Source organism: Callorhinus ursinus, unplaced genomic scaffold, assembly GCF_003265705.2.
Source record: "Callorhinus ursinus isolate GAN/ISIS: 27379988/994484 unplaced genomic scaffold, GSC_fseal_2.0 scaffold76, whole genome shotgun sequence".
NCBI classification, from domain to species: domain Eukaryota; kingdom Metazoa; phylum Chordata; class Mammalia; order Carnivora; family Otariidae; genus Callorhinus; species Callorhinus ursinus.
The window spans coordinates 2,129,654-2,146,119 of record NW_027397138.1 but is presented as its reverse complement, the minus strand read 5'-3'; the positions used below and the strand labels follow the sequence as shown (position 1 = coordinate 2,146,119).

At 35.2% G+C, this 16,466-nt stretch overlaps 1 protein-coding gene across 1 annotated transcript in view; it reads left to right on the top strand.

The window, feature by feature from the left end:
- The window catches only part of HEPHL1 (hephaestin like 1), an 87,903-nt gene that overhangs the window by 56,426 nt on the left and 15,011 nt on the right, over window positions 1-16,466 (top strand). The window contains exon 15 of the mRNA XM_025893999.2: window positions 3,413-3,519. Coding sequence (XP_025749784.2) covers window positions 3,413-3,519 — 107 coding nt within the window. The remainder of the gene's footprint in view (window positions 1-3,412; window positions 3,520-16,466) is intronic.

The following is a 16,466-nucleotide window of genomic DNA, read 5'->3' as shown; positions in this document are numbered from 1 at the left end:
TTAGGGACCTAAAAGTGTAGTAAGACATAATAATAGCTAATACATATTGAATGTTCATCTTTTGCCATGTGCTATGCTTTATATTTAAAAAAAAAACAAACAAAAAATTCATTTTCCTTACAATAGCCCAACAAGGTAGACACTAACATATATCATTGACTCTGATACCATTGATTAGAATATCCATCTTTATTTTTATCTGTTACTAAAAAAGGACAGAACACATGGCCAATTAAACCTTAGCATGCCACTGATTGAAAGATGCATCTTGATTTCAGTTATGTTAAAATATGAAAAATGCACACCCTATAATTGAGGAAATATGGTATTGTTATGTCCATTTAATAGATGACTAAAGAACAGAGGGGTAAAGAACTTGACCAGGTCATACATTAGTAACAGTGGAACCTCAGTTTGCTGGAATTAGAACGTATGCTCTTAGCCATACATTTCTCTCGAGTCACTTAAAGTGAATTTGGAAGAAAAAAAAAAGACAAGATGAATCATTTCAGTAGTAATGTGGATTAATCATAATGGAATTCTAACTGGCAAAGAGTTTCAAGAATATATCTGGGAGTGTTTATAAAAGTTTCAGAGAAGGAAAATCCGTGAAGATTGATTGATTCAGAGCAAAGAAAGAAAGGCGTAATTAGGGAAAGCTTTCCAAAAGAGGTGGTACTCCAGTTGGGTTTTAAAATGTGCATTGATGGGAGAGAAGATCTCATAATTTAAAGAGCTTCCTATAACATTTACACAGTTGAAATGTGGTTGTAGTAAATGTCAAGATCCTCTGTGACCTTCAGTTATTAAATTGAGAGCAATCATAGGTATAATTACAGGGGAATTATATTCCATTTTACTTCTTATGTGTATATATATATGTATAATACTAAATACTATAGTAATTGCAATAAAGTTCATATAAACTTTTAAAAATTTAAAGATGCATAGAAGGAAGAAAAGAAAATAATCTAATGCACCACTAGAAAAAGTTAGCAAGGTATTCCTACAAGGATGGGGTTGAGAAAAAGAAATTGTCACTGACCACGATTCCAACCTCTCTTGCCACCTCACACCCCACCCCACCCCCAATTCAGAAACCTGTGTTTTGCTGCTTCAAGAAATCTCTCATGAACATTCTAAATGTCTATCTATAGGGAGATACTTAAACACATTTTGGAATATCCCTACAATGAACTATTACACAGCCATTAAATGATGTTTAAGAAGATTTTAATGACCTGGAAAAAACTTGTGGTATCATGTTAAGAAAAATACAAGTATGGAGCAAAGGTTAAAAAGGAAATAAGCCAAAATGTTAAAAATGGTTGTATCTTCGGGGTAGTATTTTAAGTAATAGTTAGGGTGATGCTCCTTTCTACTTCCTCACATTGTTTGTACTTTCTACATTTTCTGTCTTGAATGTCTCGCTTTTATGAAGAGGGAAATGGTTTTAATTGGGTCAAAAAAGCAATTAAAGTTATTCAGTTTTGGTTATGAAAAGTAACTCAGGAGGGAGGAAGAAAGGTGCCAATCAGGCATGGGGAAGGGTTCTGACAGGGCTATGGATCAGCTGGGGTGAGCCCTCACAGGCTGCTGTGCCCTGATGGTGAGGACTGGCAAGGGACATAGATCTTCTGTGCTGACTGACCTTCTCAGGATCCTTGATGGGATTATGGGGGTAGAGGGAAGAGTGATTAGAATGTGGCAAAGAGCCTTTTTCTCACTGCAACTTGGAGGGGGAGAATCCCCACAAGGGTCTCTGTCTGACAAGGTTGAAAGTCTTGGGAGAGCCCAGAGAGTGGGGGTAGGAGCAAGAAACTAATTTTGTACACAAAATCCAAACAAGTTAGAGAAGAATGGTTAATTCAAGCATGCATGAGATAAGTAAAGAAGTCCCTCTCAAATTTCTTCTTCTCCTTTTCCTTCTTCTTCTTTTTCATGCCACCAACTCAACATGCATGCACCGAGCATCTTCTTTTATTTAGAGCTGTGCTCCCCACCGGGGTGAATAATGGATCATTCCAACTTTAATAATACCACCCCTTAGCCACTTGCATTGAAGAAGCTAAATATCAGCAGTTTATCTTGCAATTAACAAGGCAGAGGGGCTATAATGAAAGGTAATGGAAACTAGATCTAAGGTTATATTGCTAACCTACTGGTGTATGAGCAAATATGGAGCAGTTACATGCAAGCATTATTTTTATTTTGCCTTGTGGTTTGCATTCAGCTATAGGCTGTATGTCCTGATAAGGTAGGGATGGGACCTAGACAGTTCAAAAGGAGAGAGCAATTTAAATGTGGCTTTTATTTGAGACTTTTACAATGTGATTATCTTGCCAATTTATGTGAATTTGTGACTCCTCCGCAAGGCTCTGGGTCAGCCTGAGGGGATGCATAGATGTGGTGCCTGGCATTCATTTGTTATTAGTATACATACAGATGAACATTTATTGACTGCCTTCAATGTGAGGCACTAACCTAGATATTTTATTTTATTTAATCTTCACAGCAATCTGAAAAGTGGGATGACTAACCCGCTTTACAAGTAAGGAGACTAAAGGTCAATGAAGTTAAGTAGTTTGTCAAAAGTTAGGGGCTCCTGGGTGGCTCAGTCGTTAAGCGTCTACCTTCGGCTCAGGTCGTGATTCCAGGTCCTGGGATCGAGCCCCACATCGGGCTCCCTGCTTGGCGGGAAGCCTGCTTCTCCCTCTCCCACTCCCACTGCTTGTATTCCCTCTCTCTCTGTGTCTCTCTCTGTCAAATAAATAAATAAAATCTTTTAAAAATAAATAAATAAATAAATAAACTTTAAAAAAAAGTTAGATAAATAGGAAATGATAGGGTTGAGATTTGAAACAATCTCTCTGATTTTCTCTGGTTCTAACTAGATGTCACTGGTCTGCACATTAGAATCACCTGAGAAGCTTTAAAAAAAATACTGATGCCCTAGTCCTAGACTCTAGATACTTTAATTTCATTGGTTTGAGATGAAACCTCAGCAATAAGAGTTTACAAAGGTCCTTGGCGATTCAATCAGAAATCAAGGCTGAGTCCCACAGTAACTCAAGTGTGCTCAAGCCTAACTCTTGGGAGGGAGATATGAAATTTGAGGAGAAAAAACAGTGAGGAATACAATACGTCTTCATGTCTTGAGTAAACATCAGTTGATAATAGAAAGGTCAAATTAGAAAGAAAACCGTAGTCTGGAATGAAAAATCTGCCATTTTGTAAATTCAGAAAATCAAGATATAAGTTTAATTGGAACATTTCTAATAGATGAATAATTCTCCCCAGCAATAAACATTAACCAAAATATATAAAGATCTGTTTGTTATTTCTTCGGGTAAAACATCTGAACCAAAGGTAACACTAGTAAATTCTTTCTATTTCTTCTCATTTGTTTCAGGAGAAATAAACACCTACAGGTGGAATGTCCCTAAAAGGTCTGGTCCAGGACCAAATGATCCCAATTGTATTCCGTGGGTTTACTATTCAACAGTAAACTTTGTGAAGGTAAGACTGAGAGAGCAACCAAAATGCTTAATGTAATATGGCTTTAAATCAATTAATCAATTTATCACAACTCTGGTGAGTATATGTGAAGGGTGGAATGGTTGAGAGCAGGGATTTCAAACTATGGCCGTGCATATTTGTTCACATTGTCTCTGGTTGAGTTGAGTGGTATTAAGAAAACAAACTTCAACTGAGTAAATTTTAAAGATCTCATTGGCTTTATTCAACAATTCATGACTTGGCATCTTCCCATCTAGCAGATAGAAAGGATCTTAAGAACTATACAAAATGAAAGACTTGTATAGGCAGAAGGGGGCAAAACAAGGAAGTTACTAGCAAAGAGTGGATTGTGTATGGCAAGGTCACCTTCCTTTAAGGGACAGCCAGGGGTCTGTCAGGCAGATTACCTCACTAGTACTAGTGATTGACTAGCTTAAGATTCTGTTCCTGGGAGAGATTGAAACTGTAATTAACTTAGGAAGTAACTCTTGGTTTGGTGAGGTGGGCTTAGCACAAGTAACTCCATTTTGGACCTGTTGTCTTTTTTTTTTTTTTTTTAACAATTCCCCACTTTTGATCAAATTCTCATCTTGCCTGAGAGATGTGATCAAAATTTCGGGCATTAACACCTCTCCCAGCTACTGCTCTGAAGCTCTCACAACTTTTGTTGATTCCCTGTGTGGTATTCATAGGTCATGATGCTTATTGTTGAATCTCTGTGGTATTCATACGTCACAACTTCAGGTTCACATTTCTTAAGTTGGTCATTCTCTTCATTCTTTTTCCAATGTACCAGTCTTAGCAAGATCATTTGCTCATCTAGCAGCTATGAACATGCACTGCAGGCTTTTGAAGGAATACAGTGAACCAGGGAGACTACTGTGATGATTATAAGCAGACTAATCCCCACTTTCTGTTGTGCACTTTGGAGCCATGATCCCCAAGGCAAAACGATCAAAATCAAATAAGTCAAAGAAAGACCAGGTTGAAGGAGTCACTTTCTAAAGCCAAGTGGCTTATTCAGTGGTTTTGTGTATCTGAGTTTCAACTTCCCCAGAAATGTTATCGGGGTGCAAGTGGTGTTGGCCACAGCACCAACACCTCCTTGTTCAGCTAAAAGATAATAAAAGGCTCTCCTATGATCCAGAACAACTTTGGCCTTGCAAATATGGGTACTGCTAGTGAGATCTTCTTGTGATTGGGGCAGATCTGATTCAGATAATCATATGCTATGATTTGCATAAGCATTTGTGTTTAACTGAAAAAAGTATGGTTATAATTGGAGAAAGGTAAAGATAAGACATGGATATTCTGATGTTAAAAGTTGGACTTTGTGAGCCTATGGACTCTGAGAAACAATCTGAGGGTTTTAGAGGGGAGGGGGCAGGGGGGTGGGTTAGACTGGTAATGGGTATTAAGGAGGGCACATACTTCATGGAGCACTGGGTGTTATACAAAAACAATGAACCGTGGATCACTACATCAAAAACTAATGATGTATTGTATGGTGATTAACATAACATAAAAAAAAAAGTTGGACTTTGTAAGTGACTCCTAAGTTGTGATGTGGGGGATCAATTAAGGATAGAAGAAAAATAAGTGAGAGGGAGGACCACAGGGTCTTTAGCATCATGGACAGGAGTTTTTGATGTCAAATCCAGCAGTCTGAAAGTTTACCCCCCCTTAGCAAGGGCCTGGAAGACATGGATGATGGTGTTATCTTTCCAGACCAATGCCAGAGTAAAGGAAAGAAAGAGAAGAAAGAAGAGTTTGATGTTTAGTTAAAGTATGAAGCTTTGATGTGGTATCTTAGGTGGAAGCAGTCTAGCTCAATGTAGGCTATTTCTTTTCCTAGTCAATTTGATTTGGAAATCTCCAAAGTTTGTACAGGACCAGATGACAGGTAGAGCCTTCTTCATCTCTGAGATGTACTCAAAATTTAGTTTTACAAAAGTGTCAGTGGTCAGAACACTTGAAAAGGCCCTTCCCATGAATCTCGTTCTTATAAAAATATCAGAGTAAAATAATAACTCTCTGTGAATAATAAAAAACTTTAACATTGCCCATGGTTAAAAATCTAATGAGAGTTCATTATGGAATTCACAAGGAAATTTGGTTATTTCTGTAACATACAATATTTTAAAATAATAATGAATGACTGATAATGTGATATTAGGATATATCAAATTTCTAGGAATTTTATACAATTTCTAGAACATTTATAATATGTATCTATACAAATATAATATAAGGAAGGCTTAATATTACTTCTTATTTCACAACATTTCCCGTGTGATTTAACATATCAAATACGCTTAATTAGTTTAACATCTCTCTTTTAATAAGGAGAGAGAACAAATCTTTTTCTTTTTTTAAAGATTTATTTATTTATTTGAGAGAGAGAGAGCGTGCAGGGGGCGGGGCAGAGGGAGAATCCCAAGCAGACTCCTCATTGAGTGTGGAGCCCGATGCAGGGAGATCACAACTCAAGCCGAAACCAAGAGTTGGACGCTCAACCGACTGAGCCACCCAGGTGCCCTTAGAACAAATCTTTTGAAATGTTCCAGGGACCCTCTTAAAATATCCCAAAGTTGGCTCAAGGCCAAAAAGACTTCATTTAGAAATTGATTTTGGGGAACTTTCTCAAAAATATCAAAAGGCTTAAAAACACTTGGCCAAATAGGATCATAGGTCGCTGTGAAATAATAAGTAGTTATCCATTTAACCATAGTGACAAGACTTCACAAGGCAAATACAGAATGCTAAATAGTTCTAAAAAAATCTTAGCTCTTTTAGTAGAGAAGACTCAGTTCTCTTAAGTAATCAAAGACTTGATAAAGACAACATGAAATACAGAAAATTATTTTGGTAAGACAGACTCTTTGTTTTCTAGGCAGATTACTTAAAAGGTAAAACACACACACACACACAACTGTTACTATCTTTTATCAAGAGCAAACCAATAATCCAAGAAAACTTGTCATTTTAACAGAGAGTAAACCAAATTCTAACTTCATACCAGTGTACTTTTTAAAAAAGTATAATTAACATACTATTAGTTATAGGGGTACAACATATTGACTCAACAATTCTATATATCACTCAATGCTCACCACAATAAGTGTTAGTCACTATCTGTCACCCTACAACATTATTATAATATTATTGACAATATTTCCTATGCTGTATTTTTCATCTCCTAGATTTATTTATTGTATAACTGGAAATTTGCACCCATCCCCCCACCCACTGCCTCTCTGGCAACTACCAGTTTGTTCTCTGTATTTAAGGGTCTTGGTTTTGTTTGTTTGTTTATTTATTCTTTGTTTCTTTCTCTGTATAATCCATATAATCATAAGTTTATTTCTAGTCTCTCTTTCTCTGTTCATTTGTTTTGTTTTTTAGATTTTTTTTTTTTACTTTTCAGAAGTGAAATCATATGGTATTTTAATTTCTCTGTCTTACATATTTCTCTTAGCATACTACCCTCTAGGTCCATCCATATTGCCACAAATGGCAAGGTCTCACAAATTTTTTTATAGGCTTAGATAGATAGATAGATGATAGATAGATAGATAGCTATCACTTCTTTATCCATTCATCTATAAATGGACATTTGGGTTGCTTTCATATCTTGACTATCATGAATATGATGCAATAAACACAGGGGTGTATATATCTTTTTGATACCTAGTAGTGGAATTGCTGGATCATATGGCGTTTCTATTTTTAATTTTGAGGAACCTCCTTACTGTTTTCCACAGTGGCTGCACCAATTTACATTCCCACCAACAGTGCAGGAGGGTTCCTCTTTCTCCTCATCCTCACCAACATTTGTTATTTCCTATCTTTTTGATTCCAGCCCTTCTGACAGTTGTAAGGAGATATCTCACTGTGGTTTTGATTTGCCTTTCCCTGATGACTAGTGATTTTGAGCATCTTTTCATGTGTCTGTAGTCCATCTGTATATCTTCTTTGGAAAAATGTCTACTCAAATCTTCTGTGCATTTTTAAATTTGATTACTTGCTTTACAGTGTTGAGTTGTATAAGTTCCACATATAGTTTTAATATTAACCCCTTATTAAAAAATCATTTGCAAATATAGTCTCCCATTCAATAGGTTGCCTTTTCATTTTGTTACTGGTTTCATTCATTGTGCAAAAGCTTTTTATTTTGGTATAATTCCAACTGTTTATTTTTTGCTTTTGTTCCCCTTGCCTGAGGAGATATACCTAGAAAAATGTTGCTATGGTTGATGTCAGAGATATTACTGCCTATGCTCTCTTCGAGGATTTTTATCGGTTCAGGTCTCACATTTAGATCTTTAATCCATTTCAGTTAATTGTTGTGTATGGTGTAAGAATGTGTCCCAGTCTCATTCTTTTGCATGTAGCTGTTCAGTTTCCCCAGCACCATTTATTGAAGAGACTATCTTTTCCCCATTGTATATTCTTGCCTCCTTTGTCATAGATTAATTGACCATATAATCATAGGTTTATTTCTAGTCTCTCTATTCTGTTCTATTGATCTATGTGTCTATTTCTGTGCCAGTATCATACTATTTTGATTACTACAACTTTGTAGTATATCATGATATCCCGGATTGTGATATCTACAGTTTTGTTCTTTCTCAACATTGCTTTGATAATTTGTAGTCCTTTGTGGTTACATACAGATTTTAGTGTTATCTGTACTAGTTCTGTAAAAAAATGCTGTTGGCATTTTGATAGAGATTGCATTGAATCTGTAGGTTGCTTTGGGTAGTATAGACATTTTAACAATATTTGTTCTTCTAATCCATGAGCATGGACTATCTTTCCACTTGTTTGTGTTGTCCTTGGTTTCTTTCATCAGTGTTTTATAGTTTTCAGAGTACAGGTTTTACATGTCTTTGGTTAAGTTTATTCCTAAATATTTTGCTCTTTTTGGTGCAATTATAAATGGAATTATTTCCTTATTTTCCTTAAGTTCTCTTTCTACTACTATTATTAGTGTATAGAAATGCAACAGTTTTCTGTATATTAATTTTGTTCTCTGCAACTTTGCTGAATTCATTTATCAGTTCTAATAGTTCTTTGGTGGCATCTTCAGGGTTTCCTATATGTAGCATCATGTCATCTGCAAATAGTGACAATTTTACTTCTTCCTTACCAATTTGAATGTCTTTTATTTCTTTTTCTCATCTCATTGCTATGGCCAGGGCTTCTGTTACTATGCTGAATAGAAATGGTTAAGAGTGGATTTTTTTTTTTTTGTATCGTTCCTGATGTTAGGTCAAATACTTCCAGGTTTTCACCATTGAAGATGATGTTATCTGTGGGTTTTTCATATATGGCCTTTATTATGTTGAAATGTGTTCCCTCTAAACTCACTTTGTTGAGAGTTTTTATCATAAATGAATGTTGTATCTTATCAAATGCTTTTTCTGCATCTATTGAGATGATCATATGGTTTTTATCCTTTCTCTTATAATATGATGTATTCACATTGATTGATTCACAAATATTGAAACACCCTTGCATCCCTGGAATAAATCCTGCTTGATTGTGGGGAATAATTTTAACTGTAATGTTGAATTCTGTTTGCCAATATGTTGTTAAGGATTTTTGTATCTATGTTCATCAGAGATATTAGCATGTAGTTTTGGGTTTTGCTTTGTTTTGTTTTCATAGCGTCTTTGTCTGGTTTTTGGTATCAGGGTAACATACTGATCTTGTCCACTTATGAGCCCTTGGCAGCCTCAGGCAGGCCCCCCAACAGCACAGGCACCAAACCCTGCCCTGTGCATCCATGGCAGGCAAAGCAGATCCTTGCAGCTCACTGCTCTGAAGGCAAACACATTTCTGCCATGACAGTACAGGGCACACAACCCACAGAGGAGACATCCCTGTATCACCTGGTTCTGGTGACCAGAGGGCAATGTGCTACAGGACCTCTTCTACAAAGGCCACTACTTTCAAGAGTAGGAGATGTGGTTGACCTCCCTAATACATAGAAACAAACACAGAGTTAGACAAAATGAAGAAACAGAGGAATATGGGCCAAATGAAAGAATAAGACACAATCACAGCAGAAGAGCTAAATGAAATGGAGATAAGCAATATGCCTAATAAAGAATTCAAATTAATGGTCATAAAGATACTGGACTTAAGAGTGGATGAACTCAATGAACACTTCAACAAAGAGATAGAAAATACAAAAAGGAACCAGTCAGCAATGAAGAATTCAGTAACTAAAATTAAAAAAAAAATACACTACAGGGAATCAACAGCAGATTACAGGATGCAGAAGAATGGATCAGTGATCTGGAAGACAGGATAATGGAAAGCAACAAAGCAGAAAAATTTTAAAAAGAATAATAAAAAATGAGGATATGTTAAGGGAACCCAACAACATCAAGCATGATACTACTCACATTATAAGGATCCCAGAGAAAAGAGAGAAAGGGGAGCAGAAAACTTAAGTGAAGAAATGATACCTGAAAACTTCCCAAATCTGGAGAAGAAAACAGACAACCTGAACCAGGAAGCACAGAAGCCTTCTAATAAGATTAACCCAAGGAAGTCCACACCAAGATGCATAATAACTAAAATGGCAAAAAGTAATGATAAAGAGAGGATTTTAAAAGCATCAAGAGGAAAGAAAAGAGTTACATACAGGGAAAACTCCATAAGGCTATCAGCTGATTTTTCAGCAGAAATTTTCCAGGCCAGAAGGGAGTGAAATGATATATTCAAAGTGCTAAAAGGAAAAAACTTGCAACTAAGAATACACTACACAGCAAGGTTATCATTCATAGTAGAAGGAGAGAGAATTGTTTCCCAGACAAACAAAAGTTAAGAAGTTTATCACCATTAAACCAGCTTTAGAAGAAATGTTGAAGGAAATTCTCTGAATGAAAAGAAAAGGCATAACTAGAAGAAAATTATGAAGGGAAAGAATTTCACAGGTAAAAGCAAATATATAGTACAGGTAGTAGATTAATCACTCATAAAGCCAGTGTGAAGGTTAAAACACAGAAGTAGTAAAATTGATTATAACTACAAATTTAGTCAAAGGAAACACAAAATTAAAAGATGCAAAATATGAGATCATATACATAATATGTGGAAGAAAGTAGAAATTTAGTGCTTTTAGAATATGTTTGAATTAAAGCAACCATCAACATAAACTGCTATGCACATAAGATATCATAAATAAATCTAATGGTAGCCACAAATCAAAAACCTATAATAAACACACACAAAAATGAAGAGAAAGGAATCCAAAGTTAACATTAAAGAAAGCCATCAAACTACAAGGGAAGAGAGCAAGAGAAGAAAGAATAGAGAAGAACTATAAAATCAACCAGAAAGCAGTTAGCAAAAGGGCAATAAGTACACACCTATCAATAATTACTTAAAATATAAATGTAATAAATGCTCCAATTAAAAGACATAGGATGACTGAATGGATAAAAAACAAGACCCATCTATATGCTGCTTACAAGAGATTCACTTCACACCTAAAGACACATAGAGACTGAAAGCAAAGAGCTAGAAAAACTTACCATGCAAATAGAAGTGAAAAAAAAAAAAAAGACAGGGTAGCAATACTTATATCAGACATATAGGCTTTAAAAGAAAGACTGTAGTAAGAGGCAAAGAAAGGCATTACACGATGATAAAGGAAACGATCCAACAAGAGGATAAAATAATTGTAAATATGTTTGCACCCAACATAGAGTACCTAAATAAATAAGGCAACAGATGTAAAAGGAGAAACTGATATAATACAATAATAGTAGGGGATTCTAGGACCCCACTTACTTAAATGGATAGATGCTCCAGACAGAAAATCAACAAGGAAATGGTGGCTTTGAACAACACGTTAGACAAGATAGAACTAACAGATATGTACAGAACATTTCATCCCCAAACAGCAGAATACACATTCTTTTCAAGTGCACATGGAACATTCTCCAGGACAGATCACATGTTAGGCCACAAAACATCTCAATAAATTTAAGAAGATTAAAATCATATCAAGCATCTTTTCTGACCACAACTATATGAAACTAGAAGTCAAGTGCAAGAAAAAAATCCTGAAAGGAACACAATTGCATGGAGGCTAAACAACACGCTACCAAACAATAAATGGGTCAATCAAGAAGTCAAAGAGGAAATACAAAAAATAAATGGAGACAAATGAAAATGAAGATACAATGGCCCAAAATCTTTGGGATGCAGCCATAGCAGTTTTAAGAGGGAAGTTTATAGCAATACCTCAAGAAGCAAGAAAAATCTCAAATAATCTAGCCTTACACCTAAAGGAGCTAGAAAAAGAAGAACAAAACCCAACACTAGTAGAAGAAAGGAAATAATAAAGACTAGAGCAGAAATAAGTGAAAGAGAGACTAAAAAAAAAAAACCACACACACAATAAAAAAGATCAATGAAACCTGGAGCTGGTTCTTTGAAAAGATTTACAAAATTGATAAACTTTTATCCAGACACATTAAGAAAAAGAGAGAGAACTCAAAATCAGAAATGAAAAAAGAGAAATAACAACTGACACTACAGAAATATAAAGGATTATAGGAGAATATTATGAAAAATTATTGGACAAATTGGACAACCTAGAAGAAATGGATAAATTCCTAGAAACATATAATCTTCCAAAACTGAAGCAGAAAAATAGGAAATTTTAACAGGCCAATTACTGGTAATGAAATTGAATCAGTAATCAAAATACTCCCAACAAACAAAAGTCTGGGATTTCACGGGTGAATTCTATGATACATTTAAATAAGAGTTAATATCTATTCTTCTCAAACTATCCCAAAAATAGAAGAAGAAGGAAAACTTCCAAATTCATTCTACAAGGCCAGCATTACCCATATGTCAGTGTATTTTGATATTAAAATGTTTTTTTTACTTAAATTTATTATAGTCTTAGCCAGCTTGACTCACATAAAATTTCTTTTCCAAGATTCCCTTCTACAAACCTTCTACAACTTCCTTTTTTACATCCAAATTTTGTCCTTTTTCCCCCCTCTTCCTTATTCTGAAATAATCAGCCTTGCTCTAGGACAAAATTACTTTCTTTTCCCTCAACAAAAACACATCTCCATTTCTCATACCTTCTTTTACCAAAAACACACAGCCTAGTTTCCTTGCAAACAGAGTCATTTCCCTTATTGTTTCTAGTAGCTTGAATATATTGAATTTTTAACCATTAATCACCATGATTTCTAGTGAAAACAAAAAAGTAAACAATTGTTAACTGTCTTTTACATTAGGATTCTGTGATTTGGCAAATTTATAAATACATTTCATAATTTGTAGAAATATATTCTTCCTCATAGTAAATTTTTTTATGTGGCATAAAACTTGTTTATTAATAAACCCAAATATCTTAAGTTTCTTGGTAATAAGAAGTCAAAAAAGTAGGTAAACCCATGTTCAGTAATTAGTGTTTCAGTATTTTATTTTATCTGGAAATGATCTAGATATTAAATTACTATTCATCCTTTCATTTCACTTAGCAAAACTCTAAGGTTTTAAATTATCAAAAAGATGTGAGGACACTATTTAGGTAGACATACCATAAAATACCATTATTGCTGAAAGGTTCACCTAAATACTACCAGCATTTTTCACAGAGTTAAAACAAACAGTCCTAAAATGTGTATGGAACCACAAAAGACCCTGAATATCCAAAGCAATCTTGAAAAAGAAAAACAAAGCTGGAGGTACCACAATTCTGGACTTTGAACTATATTATAAAGCTGTAGTGCTCGAGACAGTATGGTACTGGCACAAAAACAGACACATAGATCAATGGAACAGAATAAAAAACCCAGAAATGGACCCAAAACTATATGGCCAACTAATCTTTGACAAAAAAGGAAAGAATACCCAGTGGAAAAAAGACAGTCTCTTCAACAAATGGTGTTGGGAAAACTGGACAGCCACATGCAGAAGAATGAAACTGGACCACTTTCTTACATCATACACAAAAATAAATTCAAAATGGATGAACCTAAATGTGAGAAAGGTACCATCAAACTCCTAGAGAACACAGGCAGCAACCTCTTTGACACCATCTGTAGCAACTTCTTACTAGACAGGTTTCTGGAGGTGAGGAAAACAAAGGCAAAAATGAACTATTGGGATTTCATCAAGATAAAAAGCTTCTGAAAAAAAAAAAAGATAAAAAGCTTCTGGGGGTGCCCGGGTGGCTTGGTTGGTTAAACATCTGACTCTTGATTTTGGCTCAGGTCATGATCTCAGGGTTGTAAGACTGAGTCCCCCATCAGGCTCACACTCAGTGTGGAATCTGTTTGAGATTCTCTCTCTCCCTTTGTCCCTCCCCCACCCTCTTAAATAAACAAATAAGTAAATAAATAAAATTTTTTTTAAGCAAAGGAAACAACAAAACTAAAAGGCAACCTACAGAATGGGAGAAAACGTTTGCAAATTGACATCTCTGATAAAGGGTTAGTATCCAAAATATATAAAAACTTATCCAACCCAACACCCAAAAAACAAATAATCCAGTTAAGAAATGGTCAGAAGACATGAATAGACATTCTTCCAAAGAAGACATACAGATGGCCAACAGACACATTAAAAGATACTCAACATCACTCACCATCAGGGAAATACAAATCAAAACCAGAATGAGATACTACCTCACACCTGTCAGAATGGCTAAAATTAACAACACAGGAAACCACAAATGTTGGCAAGGATGCTCTTACACTGTTGGTGGGAATGCAAACTGGTAGTCACTCTGGAAAACAGTATGGAGATTCCTCAAAAAGTTATAAATAGAACTACCCTATGATCCAGCAATTGCACTGGTGGGTATTTATCTAAAGGATATAAAAATACAGATTCAAAGGGGTGCATACACCCCAATGTTTATAGCATGATCAACAATAGCCAAACTAGGGAAAAAGCCCAAATGTCCATCGACTGATGAATGAATAAAGAAGATGTGGTATACATACAATGGAATATGCAATATACAGTGGAATATTACTTGGCCATCAAAAAGAATGAAATCTTGTCATTTGTAATGACGTGATTGGAGCTAGAGAGTATTATACTAAGGGAAATAAGTCAGTCAGAGAAAGACAAATACCTATGATTTCACTCATATCTGGAATTTAAGAAACAAAACAGATGAACATAGAGGAAGGGGAAAAAAGGGAGAGAGGGAAGTAAACCATAAGAGACTCTTAACTATAGAGAACAAACAGAAGGGTGATGGAGAGGAGCAGAAGAAAGGGCTAAATAGGTGATGGGTATTAAGGAAAGCACTTGTGTTGAGCACTGGATGTTTTATGTAAGGGATGAATCACTGAATTCTGCTCCTGAAATAATATTACACTATATGTTAACTAATGAGAATTTAAATAAAAACTTCAAACATTAAAAAAAAGTTCACCTAAAAACTCTAATTCCAGTTACAGCTATTTAATTCACTTGTTTTTAACAATTATGTTTAGAATACTTACGAAAATTTCATCATACAAGTTATTTTTCTTGCTGACAAAATTTTTAACAGAGGTAATGTGGACTTATTTAACTAATAAACCCAAGTAGAATAAAAGTTGTAGGTCTGCATTATTTAATGTTAATAATTCTAAAGACATGTACATTTTAATTAAACCATCAAACTTAAATTAGCTTTAATACTGAATATTTTTCCAGATCACATGAACCTAAAAAGCAATTGGGTTACTTTCTATTATATTTTTGAGAATTTTATAAATACTTAATTCATAGAAGTACTTAATTTTCTTTAAGTCAATTAAACAGAGCTCTTTTACAAATTCATTTTGGCAATACCGTGCCAAGGTAGAAAACATCACACATCTATAACACACACGCACACACGCATGCATGCACGTGCATGCACACACATACACAGATATAAACAGATCTTATAGATTCTGCTCTAAAATTCTGCCATGAATCAAGCACAATAATATGAAATCCACTAGTTATAAAAGAAATTAGATCCAAATTGTGTTTCTGGTAGATGGAAAAAGTTAAGGTTACCTATTAAGATGATCAAAGCTTTTTATTAATATTTGTGGAGAAGACACGATTTTTCATTTGCCCAAGTTCCAAAGAAACTCCCCACCTCCTTGTTTTTCTTCTGGTAAGAATTACCTCCATGAAGTTTGTATATCAAAGAGATGGCTAGGTAAGAGTTCCTGGAGAAGACCAGGTAGAATATTTACAATCTCAAAGGCACAGGGAAAGAATGCAAGTTCTTCCAAAAAGACGTTTGTTTCCTAAGCCCAGGATTTTTACAAATTTGTGATAAATAGGTGAGGTTTGGGGGATTGGTAAATAGAATAGGTGGATTTTGAATTGTTTCTGGAGCTGCATTTTTGGTTTTGTCAAGATTTGTGAGATGAGGGTAGTTGCTTTAATTTCTCAAAGAATTGGGTAGCAGCCTAAATGATACTGAGGGGCTGATGTACCCACCTAACCTCATTATTTTCAATTTGATTTTTTAAAAAATATAAGTCAGGAAGAATTTCCAGCTAAGATAAAAATCAAAAGATTTCTATGGATTTATAACAGTTTGTCTCTGGAATGTTTTAGTAAATCCTTCTACAAATGCTTGAGATGTTTTTCTTTCCTCCTGGATACATAGGTTCATTTTTGCTTAGGGAAGGAGATCTAAAACAAGTTTCTGTCAGGGTCTGATTATCAGCTTCCAATATGGCCAACTTCTGGTGTCAGAACTACTTTAAAAATTTAAATATCTTGTCACTTTTCAGCCAGGAAAATATTTCTGGCAGTATTGAACACCCCTTGTATATAAAAGCTGTCGACCTTTGAGAGTCGGGGACCGGGGGCGGCGAAGGAACTGAGAAAAAGAGACGACAGTACAGCGAGGCACAGGGGACCCCGAGCTAACAGCCCGAGGTGCCGAGGTT